Raw genomic sequence first — 14,517 nt, 5'->3', positions numbered from 1 at the left:
AGAGTGCTGTTTGAATGAATGTTTACGCGCCTGCATCTACCTACCACCGCTCAGTCGGATACTTAGATACTTGTATGCTCAGTCAGATTATATGCAACACAGGACACGCTAGATAATGTCTAGTCATATCATCAACCATGTGTAGTTATTATGATTGATTGTTTTTTTATAAGATAAGTTTAATGCTAGCTAGCAACTTACCTTGGCTTACTGCATTTGCATAACAGACAGTCTCCTTGTGGAGTGCAACGAGAGAGAGGCAGGTCGTTATTGCGTAGGACTAGTTAACTGTAAGGTTGCAAGATTGGATCCCCCGAGCTGACAAGGTGAAAATCTGTCATTCTGCCCCTGAACGAGGCAGTTAACCCACTGTTTCTAGGCCGTCATTGAATATAAGAATGTGTTCTTAACTGACTTACCTAGTTAAATAAAGATTAAATAAAGGTGTAAAAAATATATTTAAAAAATAAATACATTTGCAAATCGGCGCCCAAAAATACCGATTTCCGATTGTTATGAAAACTTGAAATCGACCCTAATTAATCGGCCATTCCGATTAATCGGTCGACCTCTAGCTTCTACCACCAGGCCATCAGACTGTTGAACAGATAATCCTAGCTGTCTGCCTGCACAGACCTGCACCGTAGAGACTATTTGCACTCTTACTACACAGACACACTTACACAGACACACTTACACAGACTGCTGTTCTATTATATCATATTTATTCGACTGAGTGATTCATACTTTTCAACAACATCAACAGAGACATATTGCTTAACCAGGACAACAGGTTTCTGGATCAGATTCCTCCCATGTAGAATGTGCTCCAGGACAACAGGTTTCTGGATCAGATTCCCTCCCATGTAGAATGTGCTCCAGGACAACAGGTTTCTGGATCAGATTCCCTCCCATGTAGAATGTGCTCCAGGACAACAGGTTTCTGGATCAGATTAGAATGTGCTCCCTCCCAGCAGGTGTCTGGACAGACCTCCCATGTAGAATGTGCTCCAGGACAACAGGTTCTATTATATCATATTTATTCCTGGATCAGATTCCCTCCCATGTAGAATGTGCTCCAGGACAACAGGTTCCTGGATCAGATTCCCTCCCATGTAGAATGTGCTCCAGGACAACAGGTTTCTGGATCAGATTCCCTCCCATGTAGAATGTGTTCCAGGACAACAGGTTTCTGGATCAGATTCCCTCAGAATGTGCTCCAGGACAACAGGTTTCTGGAATCCAGGACAACAGGTTTCTGGATCAGATTCCCTCCCATGTAGAATGTGCTCCAGGACAACAGGTTTCTGGATCAGATTCCCTCCCATGTAGAATGTGCTCCAGGACAACAGGTTTCTGGATCAGATTCCCTCCCATGTAGAATGTGCTCCAGGACAACAGGTTTCTGGATCAGATTCCCTCCCATGTAGAATGTGCTCCACGACAACAGGTTTCTGGATCAGATTCCCTCCCATGTAGAAGGTGCTCCAGGACAACAGGTTTCTGGATCAGATTCCCTCCCATGTAGAAGGTGCTGCAGAATACACATAAAGAAGAAATGAAGATGGAGCCAGTCATTTCTCTCTCCACAGTGCAACCCTGTTAACTTGCATTGCTGCCTGATTGATCGAATGGACACACAAATCATTTCTCACTGCCTTAAAAACCAGACGCTCCATTAAGAGTGTTAGAATGTATACAGCTATGAGAAATGTCTAATGTATCTTCCATCACACACAAGCTAAATGATGGGTATGTCAGGAGAAGGGGATAGTGAGCCTTAGCCTGTTTTCCTCTTTTAAGCTTGTCATGCAAATAACTGTCAAGTCTCCTGTCAGAAGATGATGATATGAACACCAGCCCTGTTGTCACATTACTGAGACGTGTCCTAAGGGACATTGTGAACGTGTCATTTATACTGTATGGATAAGCACAGTTAAATGTTTCTGAGAGTTTTGTCTTTGAAATGGGCAACGCGCCATATTATAGATCCTGTAGGTGGGGGCCATGTGTTCCCTATAGCCGCTTTCCCTCAACCTCGTCCTCATTCTCTCTCTCTCTTTCTCTCTGTCTTTCTCATCTTAAAAAAAAATCTTTCTCCCTCCCATCTTCAAGTTCTGTCCTATTTGGTTCTGTATGTTCATTGGTTGAATATCTTTAAGGGGAAAGAGTTAAGCCATTTACTGTTGTAGTATGGGCTGTCAGGTTGCTGTGGTGATGCACATTATATTCTAATGGAAAGAAAATGTTCCAGGAGCCAAATCTCAGCTGGGATTTGATGTGTGTTATTTTCCCTGGGAGAGAAATGGAGAAAATACCATTACTCCATCAGTATTGGTTATAGAAACAATGTCAGGGGGCTTTATACTCTCCACCCCATAGTGTACTACTGTATATACCAATATTGCATAACCTATTATGTTTGAATCTGTGGAGCAATATAGATGCAAATTATTAGAGCCTAGTTTGTCCAATATAAAAATGTTCTTCCAATTTGTAGTCATAATCTTCCAATATTTTATGCTATAAAGATGTCATATTATAATAATGTATGGTTACCATGAGAAGATCCTTCGTAATCATGATGGGGATGATAATCAATACTTCCTCTGTTTTTCTCTCAACAGGAGAGAGGGAACTGATGAGTCAGAGGGGAGGATAGATGAATGACAGACACTACTAGTGGGTTCCAGACACACAAATCCAAATCAAGAAGGTACATTCATCTTCCTCTCTTCACAACATGTTGTTCCCTGAACATTTCATAAAGGTACAGGACCACTCCTGTTCTTCTACATGAAAATGGAAACGTATTGCATGTGTAAAGGACAGGTAACACAACACTCTACTCAGCAAACTGGATGCAGTTTATCACAGTGTCATCCGTTTTGTTACTAAAACACCTTATACCACCCACCACTGCGACCTGTATGCTCTAGTCGGCTGGCCCTCGCTACATATTTGTCGCCAGACCCACTGGCTCAGGGTCATCTACAAGTCCATGCTAGGTAAAGCTCCGCCTTATCTCACTGGTCACAATGGCAAAACCCACCCGAAGCACGCGCTCCAGCAGGTGTATCTCACTGATCATCCCTAAAGCCAACACCTCATTTGGCCGCCTTTCCTTCCAGTTCTCTGCTGCCTGTGACTGGAACGAATTCCAAAAATCGTTGAAGTTGGAGACTTTTATCTCCCTCACCAACTTTAAACATCTGCTATCTGAGCAGCTAACTGATCGCTGCAGCTGTACATAGTCCATCGGTAAATAGCCCACCCAATTTACCTACTTCATCCCCATACTGTTTTTATTTATTTACTTTTCTGCTCTTTTGCACACCAGTATCTCTACCTGCACATGACCATCTGATCATTTATCACTCCAGTGTTAATCTGCTAAATTGTAATTATTCGCCTACCTCCTCATGCCTTTTGCACACAATGTATATAGACTCTTTTTTTCTATTATTTTTTTTCTACTGTGTTATTGACTTGTTTATTCCATGTGTAACTCTGTGTTGTCTGTTCACACTGCGATGCTTTATCTTGGCCAGGTCGCAGTTGTAAATGAGAACTTGTTCTCAACTAGCCTACCTGGTTAAATAGAGGTGAAATAAAATAAAAAATAAAATATTGTTCCAAATGGAGCTCTGTTGAGTGTGTCAGTTAGTGAGCATTCTTTAGTCCTGTCATGTTCCCTGATTGGTCACACGCAGTATGTGCTACAGATGTGGGATCGTAATTTGATCACCCTTTTCAAGGAGAACTTTGCTCCAATGCATAACATTTAAAACTAAGTGTATTTGAGGTTTAAAAAGGCTTCTGAAGTTTGTAATTTCCACTTTTAAATGTTAGACTTTAAATTTATCAACCCCTACAAAAATGTCCATGAATTATAATCCACATAATAATTCACATTTCCTCTTGTTGAAAGATTTTTTTTCCCCCCTGCTTTAGCAAACAGGCTCAAATTTAAGATCCGACATACAGGTCTTTATTTATTTGCAATCTGGTACAGTATGTGCGACATTAATACCAAGGTCAAGGAGCTGAGTATGTCTTATAGTAATGGTATAGCTGGGATATGTTCTCCCTTGGTTAGAAAAATACGTCTTAACAGTGCCATCTTCGGCTTTGACAAATGTTTCTCAGAGAGTACTGAACCTGTAAAGTTCTCTTTTCTTTCTCTCTTTTTCTTATCCACTGGAAGTAAAAAGCAGGACCATAGTTTTAAACTTAGTTTAGTCTGTCCTTGCCCTCGAGGGCTTGTATTTTCTCAGCCTCTGAGAGAACCACTTCCCTTAGGAAATCAATGCTTGACAGTAAAATATGGTCACATTATGAATGTCTCGGTCTGGTATTCCGTGGGTAAAAGTCCTTATCATGCAAAAACAGCCATGAAGATTAGAGTGAAATTATTAAAAAGGGTTTAAGCCTTAAACGGTTCACCGGGAATCACTCAGTGAGATTTATAGACCTGCCTCATTATACTAGAGTGCTTTGTCTTGTCGTCGCTCACACACACACACACACACACTTCTCTACAAAGCAACGAAACGACTAGCTCAAGAACTTTGAGAGCGGCAGACATCAGTCATGGCCTCAAATCAACTTCACATTGCTCAACTTCACATAGCATAAAGGCACACGCCACCCCAAAACAACAGAACTACACTTCCCCCTCCAACCCACGACAACCATTGTCACATAACCTATCAGAAAGGAGAAGAGAAAAGAAAACGGGCCATAGTGTTTGAAACACCCTCCTCGACGCCTCGCACCCGGCACTTGAAACTGCCAATCAGATTTGGAATTTCCGCATGACTAAAGTAAGGTTGTGTCCCATAGGGCTCTGGTCAATAGTAGTGCACTATATAAGGAATAGGATGCCGTTTGAGACGCAGTCCAAGTAATTAGTATGAATGCTATTCTAATCTGGCTAATAAATGAGCACAGTAAAATAGGTTAGTTAAAAGGGGCAGTCTGCAGTTTCAAGCCCTATCCCTCAGCCTTTTTACCGAAACAGTGGTGTTGTAACAATTGTTCCAACTGAAGATTGCCCCTTTAAGGGGGTTCTGAGTACCTCTCTGGGAGTAGCTATGAATCTAATAGCCTTCATTAGTTGGAATGGGTCCCACACAACGTTGTTGTCTTCCTAGGTCCCACATTCATTTCCAGGAAGTGTCTGGATCATCATTTGAGTAGACAGTAGAGGCTAAATCCTAACTTCCGTCTAAGCTGAATTTTCACTTAGTCAGGCATTGATGTCAATGGGAGACTAAATATACATTTGACCCCAGTGGAATTTAGGATACTTGCATATGTGAGAACATTTTCTTGATGACCAACAATTGGGTGAAAATTATTTGAGAAAACCAACCGATGTCTTTGAATTCTCTTCAATTATGTCAATTGATTCCGTCAATGGGTTTTCTAACTATGCATGTCATAGCACGTTTTACACTTCCTGGGTTTGTAGGATTGTCTTTTGACATTTCTTGCAGTCATCGGTGCCGTGTACGGCCAATTCTTTTGAACTGTAATGGTTGCTATGTGACAGCCATAAGCAGTGACGGCCTCAATCACCCTGTTTTATTCTGAGTGAGGACTGACTAAACTCAGCTCCCAACAAAACACGTTCCCCCAAATGTAAATGACCTGTTCAGCGTGGAGATCTGATCCATAGATCCCTATAATGGAAGACGATTTAATAAGAGGTTAATAAGGTTCCTGATGGAAGGAAGATGATTTAATAAGGTTCCTGAAGGAAGACTATTTAATAAGAGGTTAATAAGGTTCCTGAAGGAAGGAAGACCATTTAATAAGGTTCCTGAAGGAAGGAAGACCATTTAATAAGGTTCCTGAAGGAAGGAAGACCATTTAATAAGGTTCCTGAAGGAAGGAAGACCATTTAATAAGGTTCCTGAAGGAAGGAAGACCATTTAATAAGGTTCCTGAAGGAAGGAAGACCATTTAATAAGGTTCCTGAAGGAAGGAAGACCATTTAATAAGGTTCCTGAAGGAAGGAAGACCATTTAATAAGGTTCCTGAAGGAAGGAAGATGATTTAATAAGGTTCCTGAAGGAAGACTATTTAACAAGAGGTTAATAAGGTTCCTGAAGGAAGGAAGGAAGACTGATGGAAGGAAATTTAATAAGGTTCCTGAAGGAAGGAAGACCATTTAATAAGGTTCCTGATGGAAGGAAGACCATTTAATAAGAGGTTAATAAGGTTCCTGAAGGAAGGAAGACCATTTAATAAGAGGTTAATAAGGTTCCTGAAGGAAGGAAGACCATTTAATAAGAGGTTAATAAGGTTCCTGAAGGAAGGAAGACCATTTAATAAGAGGTTAATAAGGTTCCTGAAGGAAGGAAGACCATTTAATAAGAGGTTAATAAGGTTCCTGAAGGAAGGAAGACCATTTAATAAGAGGTTAATAAGGTTCCTGAAGGAAGGAAGACCATTTAATAAGAGGTTAATAAGGTTCCTGATGGAAGGAAGACGATTTAATAAGAGGTTAATAAGGTTCCTGATGGAAGGAAGACGATTTAATAAGAGGTTAATAAGGTTCCTGAAGGAAGGAAGACCATTTAATAAGAGGTTAATAAGGTTCCTGAAGGAAGGAAGACCATTTAATAAGAGGTTAATAAGGTTCCTGATGGAAGGAAGTCACTTTGCTTTTTTTTTCTCGTAACTTTAAAATGGCTTTGTGTCTAGTATTTTCAATTTAGATTTATCTGGTGGTACCATGCATCCATGGAAATCTAATTACACTTCCGTTATAGTCCATATGCCACATTTAAAGTATTAAAGTATTTAAAGCATGTAAATTGAAAGTCGTTCACTCTCTAAGGCTTTGAGAGGATGGATAATACTATTTTGAGACACTTGTCAATGGAAGTGCATGATGGAAGTCCATTTTAATGGATCTTTTATGGGTTTATATGGTGTTGGATTGTCAGTGTATGACTGACATGTTATTGAATTGATGACAATGATTTCTGAGGTTGCCTCTTTGTATGCGTGTAATGATGGTTCATTAATTTCTTCCCAATACCCTCAATCTGCAATAAGTGTATTTTTGAAACTTCTGTACATGTTTTTCATGACAAGAATATCTATAATATGACATGTCTTGGCTACAGCCAGTGTATTCATTTTTTACATGAGGTGTAGTCTCACCAAGAACAATGAACTGTGATGATGATGTCACCCATTGAATGAAATGACAACTGACCCTTGACCCTATGACATTCTTTTTGAAAATCAATATTTTGGCTCCTTTGTGCCTGTCGTTAGACCATGCATTGATTCTAGCCTGTGGAGCTTAAGTACATTTTGAGTCCGACTGTGTTGCCCTTAATTCATTCTTCATCTCAGACCCTGTTAGATTATGTCCCAACAAGACCAAAACAAAGCTGCTTATACAAAGCTAATAGAACACATATATTAGACGTAGTTAAACCTGTCTATCTGTGCCATGACATTTTTTTGAAGTGTCATTTAAATAAAAGAATGAGGTCATTTCACAGAGGTTGGCGACAGTTTTAGTTTCAGGGAGGAAAGATTTTTCTCTGTGTCTAAGAAGATGGAGGAGGAACCGTATCAACTATGAAAGTCTCCACTGCAAATAGATGTAGGCTGTTAATTTGATCACCTTGTTGCAGGACAACTTTCCTGCATTGTAGGATATTTTCAACTTGTAGTGTATTTGAGGTTAAAAAAGGCTTCTGGAGATGGTAATTTCCACTTGGACATTTCAGACATGATTTGTCCCTTACACAAAATGTATCAACCCCTAGAAAATGGTGCATTAATTATAATTGACATTTCATGTTGTTGCAGCATTATTTTCCAGCTGTAGCAAATTGGCTTAAATAAAGAGCCTACATTTGTACCTAGATCCACAGCTGTCAGAAGTCTCCGTCCTAGGATCTTAGTAAAAAGGTGAGGAACGTGGCAGTACGTTGAGAACTCAAGCTACTTGCAGCATGTCAGCCTTTTCGCTCCATCAGGCTAAGAAGCTGTAGTTGGTGAGGAATATAGGAAGACATTCCAGTTACACAAGAGTTTATGGCTGATATAGGGATTTTCCACCTACAAGTTCTACTGAACATGATAGTGGCCTTGGTTATACCTTTGGTAACGTTGATGGTAACGTCCATGGTGTGAGAGACCGTTCAGCTGAGTCACCACCAAGCCTCACTAGTTTACATCTCATGCACTTGTCATATAGGGAAGTGAAATCATGAAAAATGACAAACCTCTGACCTAATCGTTTGAACTGAAATGAACTGGTCTGGCGATATGGAATATGCTACATTCACAAGCAGACTGTTCACTAGTGTTACTCAAGGCAACATGTTTATTTTTGCAATTGTGTTAACAAAGGGATATTGTTGCTTTTCTGTGGGATGACTGGGTTTAAGGCATGACTGTTTAAGTCGAGCGCTGGCTAAAGCTTAGCATGGCTTGAATGATTGGATCGGGGATAATCGTATAGAGGTATACATTCTAAAGGCTGAACATTGTTTTTGGTAGAAGCAGAAATGTATTGAAAGAAATGTATTGTGTGTGTGGGGGGTTACCACTAGGTGCATCCATGTGAATGAAGTTCACAATAGTCCTGTCCTCTGTCTCCAACCCATATTTCCTTTACCTACCAACACCATACCAAACCTCAATCTAGCTCCTGTTTTCTTTACATCCCAACACCAGACCAAACGTCAATCTAGGTCCGGTCTCCAGTCATTTAGCTTCACATTGATCTCTCACTGCACCAGTTAGCCAAGACAAGCCAATACAGATGGATGTCTCTCTCTGAGTGTGTCTCAAATAGCTCCCTATTCCCGATGTGGTTTTGACCTGCTTTTGACCACGTGCCTTAATAACCTTTTTGGGATAGGGGGCAGCATTTTCACTTTTGGATGAGCGTGGATAGCGTGCATAGAGTGAACTGCCTCCTACTCTGTCCCAGATGCTAATGCATATTGGGGGGGGGGGGGGGCTCTGGTCAACAGTAGTGCACTGAATAGGGTGCCATTTGGGATGCTGATCTCTCCTTCCCCAGCCATCCCCTAACCCACCGCCCCTCAATGTCCTTGACTTGGTGGTGTTTTCTCCCCCCAGGCTCCTGATCCACTGCAGAGCCCAGGTCTCAGTACCACCATAGAAGCTATCGCAGTATGAACCGAGCTTTCAACAGGAGAAAAGGTAACAGCTCACTGTATTCATTGAGTGCATTTGAAATAACGCCATGTTTCTTATACACAAACAGCACAGTCTTTTGAAAGCATGTTGACCTCAAGTACTTACCCACTGGGCAAGACCTGGTTGAATCGACGTTGTTTCCATGTAATTTTTTATCAAATTTAATGTGATGACGTTGAATCAAAGTGGAAAACTGGATAAAAATAAATCAATGTAAGGGATTTTTTTTATTTTTACCTAAATATAATCAGATTTTTGGGAGTTTGATTTCATGTTAGTTGACAACTGAACCAAATGTAAATCAAACTTTGACATTGAAATGAGGTCTGTGTCCAGTGGGTAGAGACATTTCATGTTGTAGTTCTTTATGGAATATATGTGTTACTTACAGAACATAATGTAAAGGCAATGTGTACCTACTCAGGTCAATTTCATTCCTGATGAACAAATGTCTCAATTCTCTCAATCTCTTCATTAGTGTCTCTTTCTGTCGCTCTAGCCGTGTTTACACTTTACACTTACATACGACTTCTGCTATCATAATACGAAGACGGATCTAGACGCACAAAAGTGGCTTTGTCGTCAGATTGTGTTCAGATCTGTCTGACCACTTCAGGAGGTGGTCAGGGATGCATTGTGTGCAGATTTCTCCTCAGTCTGGATGCAATCAGGCTACCGAAACGCATGGCGTGGGCGACGTCATCAGCACTCCTCCCACAAGTCTCCAGAAAACTTGTGTTTTGGGACTGAGAGGCACCGTTTCATTAGAACGTTGGCAGAAATATGTTCCTAGCATGTAGGGAACCTGTTTGCTGGCCTCAAATGGTATCCATCTAGCTAATATTTAGAAAAAATATTTGGCTAGAGTTATGCTAACTCGTTTGCAGTCCCTTTAGCGTTCCTTATTAGCTTGCTGGCTTGCTACAGTAGTTAGCTACTGACATCAGCTGTTGTGGCATTATCATATTTACCCTATTCCGCCGTTTGTAGAACGCATACTTGATTTATAATATTGTGCGGGAATGGACACAATGTGGACACATTTTAAATGTAGACCGACGCATGACGTGTTTGGAACTCCATTATCAGAACTCCATTATCAGAACTCCATTATCAGAATACAAAAGCTGCGTGAACTGTCAAGTCTAGACACAATCTCTCGTTCTCGCTTGCACTCTCTAAGCTGCAAAAACTCTAGACATAGCTGGTTACATCTGTCAGTGGGCTGATACAGGTGTCTCTGACCTGATGTTTTACTAGACTAGTGACTTTCCTCCTTTCTTAATATGCGTGCATATACGCCGCCTCTGGCCTCCGATGCTCCACCGTCTTTACCTCACCACCAATGTCTGCCCAGAGTTTCTCACTTAGCAGTCGCAGCAGTAGCTGGGTTTGGTGGTCTGAATATTTCATTAGGATGCTGTGAGGCACATTCTATTCTGTTGTCAACCCCACTCTACAAATGTCCACTCACTTTCCTGCTACTACTTTTAAACATCCATAATAGTGTGTGTGTGTGTGTGTGTGTGTGTACTGGATCTTAAAGCAGCCTCTACTGATGACAGTATTTCCAGGATTAGTTAGTAGACACATTGTTACTCTCCCACAGTCCCATTTCATGTACACACTTTTATTTGTATTTTATTGTTAATTTTGTCATTTGTGATGTGTCCTATCTCAGAGACATATTTACATGGAGACCATCTGATGCAGAGAGGGTCTCCAAATGGGCCCCTATGGGCCCTGGTCAAAGAGAGTGCACTGTACAGGGCCATACGGTTGCATTTGAGACACTGCGTCTTTATAGCCTTTCCTGTTGGTCGTAAACTGTAGAGACACATTGGCACTGAATGTGATTAATCAAAGTGAATTAAAAATATATAGTATTTTCATGAACTATTCATTAGGTGTGGCTGTTCAATCCATACCTTGCAGTTAGTGTATATTATCACCGTCAAAGTGAGAAAGATTTGGAATAAAACGAGACTGTGTGCTTTCCTACCAGAAAAAAACCCAATGCATTTTCTTTATATCTGAACCACAAACCTCACTCTCTTGTGTCCCTGTTATATTCATTTACATTAATATTACAGATCAACTTACAGTACAATCAGTGCCAATGTGTCTACAGTAGGCAGGACGAGGACATTGCCAACTGACTGAATGTGTTTCTCTTACACTAATACTACCTGATGTGTTCATTTACATTGAGTACAAAACATTAAGAACACCTTCCTAATATTGAGTTGTCACTATATGGAGATAACACTAATACTACCTGATCTCATATATGGAGGTTACACTGATACTACCTGATCTCATATATGGAGGTTACACTAATACTACCTGATCTCATATATGGAGGTTACACTAATACTACCTGATCTCATATATGGAGGTTACACTAATACTACCTGATCTCATATATGGAGGTTACACTAATACTACCTGACCTCTATATGGAGGTTACACTAATACTACCTGACCTCTATATGGAGGTTACCCTAATACTACCTGACCTCTATATGGAGGTTACCCAAATACTACCTGACCTCACTAATACTACCTGACCTCTATATGGATGGTTACCCTAATACTACCTGACCTCTGACCTATATGGAGGAGTTTACTCCTAATACTACCTGACCTCTATATGGAGGTTACCCCTAATACCTACCCTGACCTACTACCTGATATGGAGGTTACCCTAATACTACCTGACCTCTATATGGACCTAATACTACCTGACTATATGGAGGTTACCCTAATACTACCTGATATGGAGGTTACCCTAATACTACCTACTAATACTACCTGACCTCTATATGGAGGTTACCCTAATACTACCTGACCTCTATATGGAGGTTACCCTAATACCTGACCTGACTAATACTACCTGATATGGAGGTTACCCTAATACTACCTGACCTGACCTCTATATGGAGGTAATACTACCTATATGGAGGTTACCCTAATACTACCTGACCTCTATATGGAGGTTACCCTAATACCTGACTATATGTTACCTACCTATATGGAGGTTACCCTAATACTACCTGACCTCTATATGGAGGTTACCCTAATACTACCTGACCTCTATATGGAGGTTACCCTAATACTACCTGACCTCTATATGGAGGTTACCCTAATACTACCTGACCTCTATATGGAGGTTACCCTAATACTACCTGACCTCTATATGGAGGTTACCCTAATACTACCTGACCTCTATATGGAGGTTACCCTAATACTACCTGACCTCTATATGGACCTGACCTAATACTACCTGACCTCTATATGGAGGTTACCCTAATACTACCTGACCTAATCTATATGGAGTTACACTAATACTACCTGTTATCCTCCCTAATACTACCTGATGGAGGTTACACTAATATCCCTCTGTATGGAGGTTACACTAATACTACCTGATGTATCCCTCTATATGGAGGTTACACTAATACTACATGGTTGGATGTTACACTAATAGGTAAAATCTGTATTCTCTTTGTGACCTTTCTGTAATGCCCATGGTTCTGTATGGAATGTGGAAGGAAGGCTTGAGCACATGGGGAGCAGTAGCCTTTGATGTTGGAACTCAACTCAGCGGGGCCACTGGTCTAATGCCAATGCTAAAAATTGCTGTGGTTATGCTCACCTGTTATGTGAAGGTTAACATAGACACAGACCTCATCGTTGATGGCATGTAGGTAACTCCTGATACAAGACACTAGTTCCTCTTCTTGTTGTTGCATTAATGAAGATGAACACAATCACAGCAAATGCATCATTGGTTTGTCTGTTACCTTTTAAAAAATATGATTTGTTTGTTTTGCCATCACTTTCTATCTCATTATTTAGCTTATAGATACTGCAGACACTTTCTGGGGAAGATGAACCCGGTTCAGTTCTAATCCTGTATCTGTTTAGGGTTTGGATGGCAAATAATTGTATATATGTTTTAAATCTTAAATATGTCACTTTTTTCTGTATCAAATTTCAATACATGTATGTACGGTTTTAACCTTCATTTGTTTGTTTCAGATAAATCTGGAGGGATGACAGCCCCAGAGGCTTTGGCCAAGAATCACATAGTGTACAATGTCAAGGTAGGATCTTCTAATTACATTTCCGCCAGGCGTTGAGCTCAGAGGTGAATAGCACCATCTACTGGACAGAAAATGATGTGCCGTTTTATCGTGTTGCAGTTCCTTGGCGTAACAGAGGTTGACCAACCAAAAGGCACAGATGTCATAAGGATAGCAGTGAGAAAGCTGAAGGTATGCTCTTAAGAATTTCCCCCAGTACTCAAACAATTTTGATTTTATAGGACCTTAGATTTGTCAATGTCATAACGTACCATCCAAGCCACTACCTGTTCACCTCGCTATCATCTAGAAGGCGAGGTCAGTACAGGCGCATCAAAGCGAGCACCGAGACATTAAAAAACAGCTTCTACTGTATCTCAAGGCCATCAGACTGTTAACTGTATCTTCGATGCAGCTCTGACATGTACTCATCTATAGCCATCACTAGCACAGAGGCTGCTGCCTACATCCAGACTTGAAATCATTGGCCACTTTAATAAATGGAACACTAGTCACTTTAATAATGTCACTTTAATTGAATAATGTTTACATATCTTGCATTACTCATCCTATATGTATTCTATATTATTCTACTGTATCTTTCGATGCAGCTCTGACATTACTCATCCTATATGTATTATTCTATATTATTCTACTGTATCTTAGCCGATGCAGCTCTGACATTACTCATCCTATATGTATGTTCTGTATTCTGACATTGCTCATCCTATATGTATGTTCTTATATATTCTACTGTATCTTAGCCGATGCAGCTCTGACATCATCCTATATGTATGTTCTTATTCTTAGATCTTAGCCGATGCAGCTGTGTATGTATGTTCTGTATTCTATATTATTCTAGGTTGCTCTGAAATTGTTCTGTATTTAGATATTACTGCACTGTCTGAACTAGAATGTTCTGTATTCTATCCTATTCTACTATATGCAGCTACACCCTATATGTATGTTCTGTATTCTATATTATTCTACTGTATCAATAACATCTGCTAAACATGTGTATGTGACCAATAAAATGTGATTTTGATTTGACGTTTCAATCCTGCAGTTCCAAAGGCATATCAAGAAATCAGAGGGTCACAAAACACCGAAGGTGGAGCTGCAGGTGTCCATCTACGGAGTGAAATTATTAGACCCCAAGACCAGAGTAAGTCCACTGTGAGGGGCCTCATAATAGGCCAGATTCATTGGGTCTTTTGTGAAG

General features: G+C 40.4%; 1 protein-coding gene across 3 annotated transcripts in view; it reads left to right on the top strand.

The window, feature by feature from the left end:
• gulp1b (GULP PTB domain containing engulfment adaptor 1b) overlaps positions 1-14,517 on the top strand; it is a 77,415-nt gene that overhangs the window by 12,437 nt on the left and 50,461 nt on the right. For all 3 annotated transcript variants that reach the window (XM_065023435.1, XM_065023442.1, XM_065023428.1), the window contains exons 2-6: positions 2,628-2,716; positions 9,127-9,210; positions 13,252-13,316; positions 13,416-13,487; positions 14,362-14,460. In XM_065023435.1, coding sequence (XP_064879507.1) covers positions 9,183-9,210; positions 13,252-13,316; positions 13,416-13,487; positions 14,362-14,460 — 264 coding nt within the window. In that variant the 5' untranslated portion in view covers positions 2,628-2,716; positions 9,127-9,182. The remainder of the gene's footprint in view (positions 1-2,627; positions 2,717-9,126; positions 9,211-13,251; positions 13,317-13,415; positions 13,488-14,361; positions 14,461-14,517) is intronic.

Source organism: Oncorhynchus nerka, linkage group LG2 (genome assembly GCF_034236695.1).
Source record: "Oncorhynchus nerka isolate Pitt River linkage group LG2, Oner_Uvic_2.0, whole genome shotgun sequence".
NCBI lineage: Eukaryota > Metazoa > Chordata > Actinopteri > Salmoniformes > Salmonidae > Oncorhynchus > Oncorhynchus nerka.
This window is presented reverse-complemented; position numbering and strand designations above follow the sequence as displayed.